Source organism: Hetaerina americana, unplaced genomic scaffold (assembly GCF_022747635.1).
Source record: "Hetaerina americana unplaced genomic scaffold, ioHetAmer1.1.p SCAF_23, whole genome shotgun sequence".
Lineage (NCBI taxonomy): Eukaryota > Metazoa > Arthropoda > Insecta > Odonata > Calopterygidae > Hetaerina > Hetaerina americana.
Genome location: NW_027286797.1, coordinates 4,846,841 through 4,859,624, shown reverse-complemented (window position 1 = coordinate 4,859,624; position 12,784 = coordinate 4,846,841). Strand labels below are relative to the sequence as shown.

At 35.9% G+C, this 12,784-nt stretch overlaps 1 protein-coding gene across 1 annotated transcript in view; it reads left to right on the top strand.

Annotated features, from left to right (window-relative positions):
- Positions 1-789: 789 nt before the first annotated feature.
- The window catches only part of p115 (General vesicular transport factor p115), a 32,414-nt gene continuing 20,419 nt past the window's right edge, over positions 790-12,784 (top strand). The window contains exons 1-7 of the mRNA XM_071586462.1: positions 790-898; positions 1,005-1,218; positions 1,327-1,495; positions 1,580-1,676; positions 1,751-1,952; positions 3,152-3,255; positions 7,875-8,104. Coding sequence (XP_071442563.1) covers positions 821-898; positions 1,005-1,218; positions 1,327-1,495; positions 1,580-1,676; positions 1,751-1,952; positions 3,152-3,255; positions 7,875-8,104 — 1,094 coding nt within the window. The 5' untranslated portion in view covers positions 790-820. The remainder of the gene's footprint in view (positions 899-1,004; positions 1,219-1,326; positions 1,496-1,579; positions 1,677-1,750; positions 1,953-3,151; positions 3,256-7,874; positions 8,105-12,784) is intronic.

The following is a 12,784-nucleotide window of genomic DNA, read 5'->3' as shown; positions in this document are numbered from 1 at the left end:
ATTTTCTTTCAAAGGTATTAACATGCATGTAAAATATCTTGATATTTATTACATAATGATAAATTCCATTTCATAATATCTTTGTTTGATTTTGCTAATTAGAATGGATGAGGTACTGATCACAGATATCTGAAGAATATTTATAGAAAAGGGCAAAAGTAACAGAAAGAGCAACACAAGAATAATAGTGGCAACAGAGAGTTTTTAAAAGAAAAACTGATTACATAGCAGCTTTATCATGTAACTGGGGAAAATAATGGTCAAATAATATGTACGAGCGCTCTTATGCCTAGTGGGAAGAAACATGGGCATCGGGGCAGAGAGAGGATAACAGAATTGAGATTTATGAAATATTTGTGTGTCGGGAGGTTGGAGTGAACTGAAGACTATCAATAAGAGAAAAAAATGTATCGGCCTATGTTTTAGAGAGAAATGGATTTTAATAACGACTATTGAGGTAACAGTGAAGGGGGAAGAAGAAGTGATCTGAAGATTATCGCCCGAGCAAAGAGTGAATGATATTAGGAGACCAAATAGCAGTTTTAGGTCAAGAGCGATTGTATTAACAGTGCTGAACGAGATGTGCTTGAAAGAACACTTTATGCTATGATTCTTAAGTAATAATCAATTCAATATAATTTCATTGATTATTTTGACTTTGTATTCCAAAAATCCTTCAATAAAACTGGAAATAAATTCGAAACTGGCGCTTTTTAATTTCGCTCAGCGCCATCTTGAGAATTTAAATCAGTTGACTGCCGTTGGAGACGTGTGACATACGAATGTTGTTTCTTAACGTGCCTGTCTGCACTCTGTTGCAATGGAGTATTTTAAAAGTGGACTGAAATCCGTGCTAGGGTCTCATCCACAATATACTCAAAATGAAGGAGCGGAAACAGTTCGTTTAGATAATATAATCTTTTTGTCATATGGCTTAATATGTAAAATTGTTTACAATACCAATTTGTTTATTTTTCTGACGTTAGCCCGTGTTGTGATTTCAGGTTGAGATACTGCTCGCTCGAATTCAACATTCCACCCTCTTAGATGATAGACGTGATGCATGTCGAGCCATTAAAGCTCTTTCTAAAAAACACAGGGTTGAAGTAGGTGCTCATGGAATGGGCATTTTGCGGCAGGTTTTGGAAAATGACAGGAGGGACAATGAAATTGTATCCTACGCTATAAGTAGTTTGTGCAACATAATGGACGACCAAGGTAATACTTTTGGTCTTCATAAGAAAAATATTTGTTTCGAAGTGGTGTTATGAATCATTCATATCCTCACTCCTCCTCTTGCCTGTCCTAATGTTTTGGTTATTTTAGACCCAGATTCTGAAGATGCCACGGGCGGTGAATCAGTGGGAGAACAATTCACTGAAATGTTTATTAAACAGCCCGAAAATGTAGGTCTTATCCTTGGGTTAATGGAGGAATACGACTTCAACGTTAGGTGGCCGGCTGTTAAGTTGTTTACCTTCATGTTAAGTAACAAGTAAGGGTTGTTTGAGTGACGTCTTTGTCTTGATTTAATCGTCCTTTTCAATAATGAGATGTTAATGTACAAGCTTTTCTCCAGGCCTAAGGAAATACAGGAAATAGTTTTAATCAGTCCTATGGGAGTCTCAAAGTTAATGGATCTCCTTGGAGATAGCAGAGAAGTTATACGTAATGATGTAAGTACTGGATTTTTATTAGATTGGAATGGATTAATTTAAGTACCTAAGCTCACATATTGCAACATCAACAGGCTCTGCTGCTACTAATCAAGCTCGCCAAAGGCAATGCTAACATACAGAAAATTGTGGCATTTGAGAATGCCTTTGATAGGATATTCGACGTCATTAGTGAAGAGGGATATGCTGATGGAGGTGTGGTAGTGGAAGACTGCCTTAAACTATTGCTCACCCTGCTGCGGAACAACATATCGAATCAAAATTTTTTTAAGGAAGGTATGGCTACATTTGTTATTTAGAATGATTGAGTAGTTGTAACCCAAGGTTATGCAGTGGTCAAAGAAAAAAAGAATGGTATTATTAATGTAACGGGTAGTATTTCTTAGAATAAAAAAAATTTCCACCTTGTAAACTATTTTCAAGTAATGGAGTTTGCAGTTTTTAAATGTTTGACAATTCTCATGGTTAGCCATTTGTTAGTTTCTATTCACATTGACTCCAATTTTCGTATTTAACATTCAGTTAATGATAAAACATTTTGACAAAAATAGAACGCCAATAAAAACAAATATAAATGGTTTCAGGCATATTTGATGAAATTAGCCAATTTAATGATTTTGTTTGATGTCTCTAGCCGCTTGAGTGTCATTAACAATTGAGGAAGTGGTCTTAGAAATATAAAAATGGGAGAGGATACAAGGGGTTTGGGTGACAAGTGGTGTGCTTAATGACATACTTGATTCCATTGTTACGGCTACTAATCCATTTATTATTGACCGCATTGCATATGATCAAATTTATGATATTATATTGATATTTAACGGGTTTACATAGTTTTTGAAATGGACAAAGATTGGATCACATTTAAATAATTCATTTCCTTGCCTCTCCTGACAAAATACCCTGACATCCGACACTACAATGAGCCCTCTGTTCAGTTTTACAAAATATCTTGATTGCCAAAAAATAACCGTGACATTCTCAAATGTTTTTGTTTGCAATCATTAGTTATAAATAATTTTAATTCAACAATTATAATGGAGGCATTGAGTTGAGCAGCATAGTACTATATTATGAGACCTCCAATGTTTCACCATTTAATGAACCATGTAGATGATATTTTATTCTGTGTATTGCACAATTAATGATATTGCATTTTCAAGTAACTAGGTGTGGCCATTGATCTGGATCTTATATCTTTTCATCTTTTCTGTATCATTGGCCTGTATCTTATACTACTACTGAAGTTAAGGTTTGCCTTCAATTTTACCTCCTTTTTTGTGAATTTTTTCACCTCTTTAATGAATCTGATGACCTTAAAATTATTTTCTCTGTTTGCTGTAAATTCTTATTTTTCTATATTTCATTCTGGTAAAAAAATTGAGCATGGTAACATAGTTTAATATTGAGAATTGCATCTTAATTATTGATTTTCCACCTTTATAGTAATGCTAATAATATTTTTTTTTATACAGGTAGCTACATCATAAGATTGGTGAAGATGTTTGATGTGCCTCCAGATTTCCCCGAAAGTGGTTGTTCGTCAGAGAAAGTCAGTATCATTCACCTGCTTTTACAGGTAATTAGCAACATTTTTTCAAGGACATCTCATCAAATACTAAATGGTTTTAAATCTGATGTTTGACAAACATTTTCATTTCAAAACTTAGCATTCTGCTTGTGTTGGGACTTGCTCCCAAGTGCAAGCTCTATTCTCAAATATCAAAATAGCCTTTTAATTGTTGATTAGCTCTCATGTGATGTGGTGCCCAATAGTCAAAAGAGGCAAGTTGAGAAATATGTTCATCGTGTTCTTAATGATGTTGCACAGGAGGACCGTGGAGAGGGGGGGGGGTTCTCTTTACAGTAATCCATTCCGTGGAGCCCTTAGTATTGTGGAAATATCCTAAAACTCAGTGACACATTAATTTATGAAAATATTTTCTGGATGATCTATTGGTTCATGCAAGTGAAAAAGTACTTTTATATCAACCACCTAGTTATAATTTATATGCATCAGTCCCATCATCATTTTGTGTGATTTTTGCTAGCTCTGATTGAAAGATCTGTGGGAGATGCCAGGACAGAAATTTTTAATGGAGTCATCTGATAATATGCATTAAAATGCAGAGCATTTCATAGTGTAAAAAATAATTCCTGTTGACTGGGATGCCGGTCAAGGGGAAAGATTTTTACATTTTGAAATTTTCTGCCATTAAGCTCTGATTAATCTCAGAAACTCCATGATATCATGTGCATGACTTGGCAACTGTGAAAATTTTTCACCCAAGTTTATAAATTACACTGTGACATGCATTGCAAGAGAATTTCCAACACATGCATAATTACTGGTATGAAATGAATGAAAAACAGTCATGGGAGCACTCAAGTCCTGTAAGGTGTACTATTTCCCAGGATGAGGACAGAAACTGAGCATTCATTTGTAAATGAAACCTTGGGGCTTATTCACAGAATGCATATTCAAGTGAATCAATTATAATGTGAATGCACCAGAAAATGAGGACCCTCATTCTTTCATGGATACTTGATGAATAGAAAGGTTTGAGGCGTCACTTTGTGGAAGCGATTCATATCGGAAAAGAAATACCCTGTTTTTCCACGTATATTTTATAATGCACGACCTAGGTTTCGACTTACAAAGTGATGATGACTTCGTAAGTGGAAACCTAGGTCATGTATTATAAAATATGTGTGGAATAACTAAGTATTTTCTTTTCCGTAATGAATACTTATGGCATAGTTTTCCGGGACAGCCCAAAACATCTCCAAGCCCTGCTTTCTATGATGAGCAATGACATTACAACACCCTATTTTATCTGTTGTTAATGGTATTTTATTCTCTGGGGATCGGGATTGGTGCGGTGGCTTCCCACCCAGAGGGCCCGGGTTCAAGTCCCGGCGGTGTTGAATATTTTTCAGTGGTATCTCGATCCCTACTCGAGGTGCTTTGTGGAGGGCACTATGATTGAGTACGCCATCCGTCGGATGGGACGTTAAGCTACGGACCACTTGGCGCCTTTCGTAAACAGTAGGCTAATACCAACGCCGGGTTTCTCTCCACCCTTCACCCTATGGTGTAAATGACTTCAGCTGTCCGTCGCCTCCCCTAAATACTACGACTATTTTATTCACTCATTCTTACTAAGTAATGGTTTTTAAGTTTCTGAGGAAAATGCATTCTGCGGTTTACTTTATGGTAGTTCTGTGTGTTCTTGTGAAACTATAATACCATCCTTATACAAATGGCTGAAACATGGAGAACAATGTGCTTTCCATTGCTAAAAAAAACTCAAATTAATCGCATGGAATGAAGAAATAGTTTTTCAGTTTGTACCTATTTGTATCATGAACATGTTTTCTGTGAATTTTGGTCATCCGTTTTTTAATTATCCGTGCTTCATCGTGCACCCATCAGCATGGAGAATCAAGAGTTAATTGTTTACGGAAATGGCTTTGTGAAGACTTCTGTGTAGTAGGAAAGAATTTTCAAACTTAGAATATTGTCTTTCTGTGGAGTAATTGAGGGTATCAAAGGATATCCAAGACTAGGACATCCATGATATTCATGGACTAGGAAAAATTGAGCACTTGATTAATCTTACAAGGTCTTAAAAGAAAATTTGGAAAACATAATTATATTTGATTCCGTTTCATTTGTAATAAGTTGAACTTGGGACTTAGTTTGCTTTAAAGTGTGTAAATCAAAATATGTTAGCAATTGGAATCCATGATCTTGTCCTATGACTTGCACTTTTTTATGTCCAAATCTTTTCTCAAGCCATTAATTGCTTGTTCATAGCTAAATTTTGCCTGTAAAATATAAAAGGATCGTATGTGAGTTCTCCATTTCTTGCAAAAGAAAACTGATATCCTATAAACTTTCTTTTTTGTGTTTTTTATTGTATTACCTTTTCAATTCTGAATATAAAAAAGAATATTATTCCCTTAACTCTGACTATCATCATCATTATACCAGAGGAAGGTACAACATCCATTATGGCATTATTAGAACTAAAGCATTAAAATAAGGGCCCAATGAAATGGGCTTCAGATTATATGACAAATTACACAAAAATATTAAGGATTCTGAGGGAACTGGTGCGTTCTAACATAAATTGAAAAGATATCTACAATGTAGCATGTTCTACTCTGCTGACAAATATTTCACAATATTCCTTATCTTTGAGTCTATACTTTTAGTTAATAGCAATGCTCTTAATCTAGGTTATATTAATGCTTCATGATTTTCAAAGGATATTATTGTGTACAAGGGTAAGGTGAAAAGTTACCTGCCTGGCAATGAAAGACTGCAATTTTCATTTGAAAAATTATATTATTTTTGTACATAATCTCCCTGGACTGAAGCGCATTTGGACCAGAATTTCTCCAATGTCAGTATTCCTTCCTGGAAATGAGAGTCTGGAAGTCTGTTGAAATATCTGTCTTATCCATCCCTGTCAACTTTTTCATCGGATGCAAAGTGTTTCCCAGAAACAAATTTCTTCAAGTTTGGGAAAAGATGGAAGTCTAAGGGTGCTAAATCAGGAGATAGGGGGGAGGACCAAGCAAATTGTACCCTGAATCCTGTAGTTTTCCCATCGCCAATGAACCTTTGTGACCAGGGGAAAGGTGATTTTCTTGGTGAGCAAGGTCTTGGTGAAAGATGATTTTATTCTACGTCAAGTCAGGCCTCTTCTCGTGAATTTTGGCAGCTAGCTGGTCAAGAAAGTTGGAGTAATATTCACCTGTAATTGTTTTGCCCTTTCAAAGGCAATCAATAACAGGATCCCTCATGCATCCCAAAACACCCTGGCCTTTCCAGCAGATGCAATCCACTTCACTTCTTTGGTGCTGAATCACTGGCTTCCACCCACTGCTTTGACTGCTGTTTGGTCAGCCATGGTGAAAAATCGCAGCACAAAATTGCTTGGTTCCCTCTTAAATCCGTTCAACATTCCTGCAAAAATTGTTTGCGCTTTTGTTTTTGATTGGCATTCAGCAAATGTGGCACCCACCTTGTGCAGAGCTTCCACATCCCTAATTCTTTATGCAAGTTGTTTCTCACCCTTCCGATGCCCCCACGGCCTTAGCTCTCTCACTCACCTTCACTTGCATGTTTAACATGATATCGTGCACCTTTTCCATGGTTTCCTGTGTTGGTGTGGCTTTTGCACTTTTCTTCACATGGGTCATCTTTGAGGGCTGTGTGATCATGTTTAAATTCAGCTGCCCACTTTCAACAGTTGATGATGAAGGAGCGGAGTACCCTTACGCTTTTGTCTAATTCGGATGTTTTCTTAGAGAATCCTTCTAAAATGAAGGATTTTATGACCCCACGAAAATCAAGTTTTTCCATTTTAACAAAAAATGCGAAAGACTTCTACTGTAACAATGCGTGTAAACAAACTACTTAAGAGGGAATGGTGGAGGCCAGAAAGGTTCATGGTGGGGGGTCACAGGGGATGTTCATGAATGAGGAGGTTTCCAGTTGTGGGGAATATCTTGCACTAACAATATTGTTAAGAATGCCCTTTTTTCACATATCTCCAGCTCTTCTCCTATGCCTATTTTACAACCTTTCCCAATAAAGTGCAGGATTTCCCTAGTGAAGCAAACTAAGTATACTGAATGAAAGTTTACTGAAACAGTGTATTGCTCTTTCAGCATACGCCCCTTGTGATAAGTGGAGGTTACTGCTTCCTCTCTGAACAGAACACAAAATGTATTTTATTATTAACTATTGGTTAAATTCAATACCAGTGTAGCTGTTCTTTAAAATTTTGAAATAGTAAGAATTTTTTATGTTGGTTTCTTTCAAACCCTAATTTTCAAAGTCCACTGTACATTTGTTCTGTTATCTCCAGTTTTGTTTTTATCCTCCCTTTGCCCAGCACCACAGTTTGATTCGAGTCTATTGTATTATTTTAAATATCTATAGTTATAGAATTTCCCATTTCTCATTTTCTTTCCTCAAATGAAACCATAAATGAAAAATTGACTAGTGTCATTCCAAGTATTATTGATAGGCTTGAAAGGGTAAGTTTTCCAAGTAATTCTTTTCTGTGATTATGCTTGTGGTCTTACTAGGGTGTCCATTGCTTTTATTATAAATTTTTAACAATAAATTGCGCAGTGTTCTGGTACAGCTGACAGAGTCAACAATGAATGTCATTCCAGGTGGTGAGGACTCTGGTTAACCCGGCAAATCCTGCTCAAGCCATCTCATCGTGCCAACGCGCAATGCATGCTTGTGGAATTCTCTACCATCTGTGTATGATTCTTATGGCTGGAGGAGTCCCTGCTAGTCTGCTAACTGATACAATGAATACTGTGGCGGAAGTAATTAGAGGAACACAGAGTAACCAAGATTATTTTTGTGCCGTTACAGCTCCTTCTAATCCTCCTAGGTAATTGTTTTCAAAATTCTACCTTTTTTCTTACTTTCCTTGGTTCTCATATGCCAAAATTCTCTTGCAGCTAACAAATTTCCGTAAAAAGTAATTTTTATGCCAAATATAGTTTTAATGTGTGCACATAAAGAGTGACAATTTGTATAAATGAAAGTATCTTTCTCTAGGTTTTGGTTTTTAAGGAAAAGTATAAATTTAATATCATCCAGTTTATATATAACTCAATGCGCAAAATTAGGACTGGTTTAGAGTAGATATTATATGGTGCTTTGTTGTTCTCGGTGAGACCTCCTATGACTTAGAAAGAGTGTTGAAATATAAACTATCGTGAGAGTGGTAATTTTTTATCTGTTAATGTTAGTGGTTTGGTGATGGGCTAGCCTAGGCCATTGATGTTGGCTGAAGATTTGAAAGGCTGTTGGAAAAGCTGCAACGATTCCTTCAAAGGAGTCACTCACTCATGTGTGCATGAAATGCCAGAATTTTTTAGTGTAAAAATGATTTGCTTTGACCAGGATTCAAACTTGAATCCTTTGATATCTCTGCCCGAGTGATTTAGCCAGTTAAGGTGATGAAGTTCCTCTTGCACAGAATTTTGAAGAATTTAAGCCAAGGATTTAATGCACTTAATCATTCCAAATCATAGCATTTCTGTGTAGTGTTTTGATGTTGAGTATGTAAATGCTCACATCTATAATTAATATTTAGCCTGATGCAATGTTCTATGAGGCCTAAGCATATTTAGCTATCTCCTCTCCAGAAAATCCCATTGCATGGACTGGTAGTCATCCCTGGTCACTCCCATGTATTTATTAATTGCCTGATGATGATGTAGTTACATTCAACCGGTCGTAATCAATTTTATTTTGTGGAAAATTGCCAATTTCTAATTAATCATGATATTCCATCACTTCATGCCTGAAACGTCTCTTTTAATTTCGATGTATGTAGTTATTTGAGAAGTCATCCAACAGAAAATCAATCGAATGCATTAGTGAACAAGGTCAAGGCAGCAAAATTGAGATTATTATTAATCGGTTGATACCTTTTTTACCATTATAGTAATCACAATTATTTTGTATAAAATACTTGCCTTTGTGGCAGTCATTCTGCATTTTCCCAGACTTCTGAGATGCGACAGAACTTCCCTCAAGTATCCTTGATTTTGCAGTCTAAATAAATATTGAATGATTCCAAGTGTAAGCATCTTAAATATTATAATGGCCATCATCATCGTTTGTTCTTCCTTGAGAGAGGTTCTCTCATGGTTGACCTCCATGTTTTCCTGTCCTTAGCCCTTCTCTTGGTTTCTTTTTTCTTTCCCCTAATTCTAACCATATGCCGCTTCCTCCATTGCCCTCTTCTCCTGTCTGTCGTTCCTTCTAGCACAGTTTTCAACAGGCCCTCCTCCCTAATGGAACACCCTAACCGGTTAACCTTCTTTTCCTTGGTTATCTTTACCAATTCTCTCTTCTCTCCAATCCTCCATAGCACCTCCTATTCTTAACTCTATCCTCACAACTAATTCATTCCATCTTCCTCCAGATCCACGTTTCAGAGGCCTCTATTCTTTTCATTTCATCCTTCTCCTAAGTCCATTTCTCTGCTCTGTATAACATCACACTCCAGCTATAACATCTCGCCAATCTCTTTTTCAGTTCCTTTTTCAAAGGTCTGCACAATAGTTCCTTCTTATTAAATCCCTCTTTTGCCATAGCTTATCTTGACTTGAGTTCCTTGGAACAGGACATGTCTTCAGTGATGACACTTGCCAAATGCCAAAATCTCTCGACTTGTTCAATCTCCCTTCACCTTCCAGTGTGATGCTCATCCTTTCACCTTTTCCTCCTAAGGTCACACTCTTAGCCTATTTATTGCTTATTATCATTCCAGATTCTGTGCATTTGTTGTTAAGGTCTGCTGGCATGTCTATGACTTTCCAGTTGCTATCTGCCACTACAGCCATGGAGAGCTACTATTCTAGTACCACTGTTTATTATATATTTCATTGAGGAATTTTGCTTACTTCATGGTGAGGTTACACTTTTGTTCATTTGAAATTTGCCTGAAAATGACATTTTGCTCCCTGGTTGGTATCACAGCATGTTTCTCACTTCTAATAACACGAAATGCATGTACTCATGCCATAACATGATGACATCACCAGAGCAAAATAGGGCATTTGTATGCTTGTAATTATTTCTTTTGTACTACAAGGTATGACTTTTTCCTTACTCTTTACTTTTTTGATTTAATTTGACTTTTATTGATGGGAATAACTCTTTTTACAAAAAGAAAGGCAAAAACATAGATTAGAACCACAATTATAAAAAACTTTTACATACGGATACAAATTACATTAAGATACATACTCGTTATTGAGAATTGAAATATAATTTATAATTTAATAAGAATCTTGATTTGCAATGCATGAAAGACATTCTCAGATGGTATACAGGTATGCATACGTACCTAGTTAGATTAATAAATGTCGACAAAATACCAATGTTAAACAATATTCCAAATTAAGAAAAGGAAACAGAACATTAGAAATACAGTATTTTTAGTTGATGGTACAAAATGATGTTTGTAGTAGTCTTTAATGGACCATGTGACATTGGTAAAGAAAATTTGCCCAATGGGCATTTGGAAGAACTTATTGATATGTATGAATATCCACACAGCAATAATTCGGATTCTAAAATTCTTCGGGTAATTTTAAGAAAATTTTTTTTAAGGGATCCTGGTGAGATAAAAAATAGGTCAATATAAAGACAGCTGTTGGCATCTCTCATAATCTAGCTTATAGGCGAGGAGTGAGTGAGTGGTAAGTTTATGCATGGTATCTGATTTTGAAGAGTGCTTCTTACCTCGTGTTATGTGAAGGTACTCTGAAAGAAGTTGAACTTCGGAGTTCTTGTTATGCAGTAATTTATGAAGAAAAGTTAGAAAGTTAGAAAAGGGAAGGTTTAGTGGAGGTAACATTTCATGATAACTATGAAGATATTTGTGAAATATGAATTTGAATGCAATTTCATGCACACATTTTCTTTGAAAATGTTTGGTTGAATGAGAATGGAGTATGTAGGGTGACCAAACGGTAGAGCAGTATTCACCGATTATTCTCTACGATTAAAATTTTTACAGTAACGGAAGATTATTATGCTTTAGATTGAACATAGTTATAATGTTGATGGAGTGTTAACTGTGAATCAAATATAACTCCTAGATCTTTAACATTTGTTAACAGGGCAGTAGGATAATAGCATAGTCTATATTCATTATGTTGTGAACTACTGTCCAGCTGAACTTAAATTAATTATCATTTGACTCCATTTTGATCATTTTATGCGAGAAACTATTTTTTTACCAATGTTTTTGGATAGTTTGTTTATGTATATGTTCGTCTGTTGTTGAGCCTATAAAAAGGTGATTGAAACATGTTAACCGTAATCATTGACTTGAGTTGGGCCCTGGATATGAAGGAATAGATTTGTTTTAAGTAGAACATGTCCTCAAATACTACCTGAAGAGAATCCGTTCTGATGAGGGAACACTAATGAATTTGCTAAAATATACATGCCGTAGACTGATGTCTGGTTTTTTCTCTGAAAATAATTCCATAAAGACCTGAAAATTAAAAATATAGTGCCTTAAACTTTTGATTGTCCCCCACTTGTATTCCTCTCCATTACTATTAATAATTCATTGACTTGGTTGTGCTATTAAATGTGCACCTGGGCCAATTCAGCTTTAACATAAAGCTGAGTAAAAAGGTTTCACAATTATACTATTAAATCATGTCACAAAAGTTTAAATGCCGCACTACAGATTTTGAATTACTCATTTTTTATCTCTGCATACTTTTTGCCTCCCGTGATTCTATCCAAAATCCTTATTTCCTTGCGTTGACTTGTTCTGCCTTTTTCTAAATCCTCCCATCAGCATCCTCTCATCCCTTACCTGGGCCTACTACTTTGTTTCCCTTCCTGTCCATTATATTTTTTGCATTTTTCTCCACATTTGTATCTCAGGGGCCTCGTATCTAATCTTTTACTCTTGCCTCAATGGATATGACGAAAGGGTTGCAATCGCCCATCGAGTGCATTATGGAATCATTGGGATAAGTATAAAATGAGACTCAATTAAAGGGAAGTGAAAGTAATGTAGCTCGCAAGACTTATGGAAGTAGTGTTGCACAATTTAGTGTAATTTAAGGATCATGTGCACTATGGTAAAAGCCTATGCTTGTATCTTTTTATTTTATTCATTCACACCAATAAATCATCGCTTGGCTACTCTTGCATCATGGTTCCACGTTCTTCATTGCATCTAGAATCTCCCACTTTCCATCTGAGTCACACTCCCAGATGAGTGTGAGCCTACGTCAAGTGCTATCAAGAGAGAGTTGTGTGGATAGTGGTGAGAGATTTTGTGACAGAATGCTGACATCAGCTAATTACTCATGCTATAATATCTCCCTTCGAAATTAAAAAAAACTTATTTTGGGAATATTATGGCAATACCAGGCACTAATTGAATTTAGGTTGCTTCATAGCTTTAAAAGAGCTCCCTAATAATTGTTATGAAGATTTAACCATGTGACAATCTGGCATTTTAGAGAATAGTAGCTTCACAGTCATGTTACTTAATCTTTTGAGCGGCAGTGGAATTTTA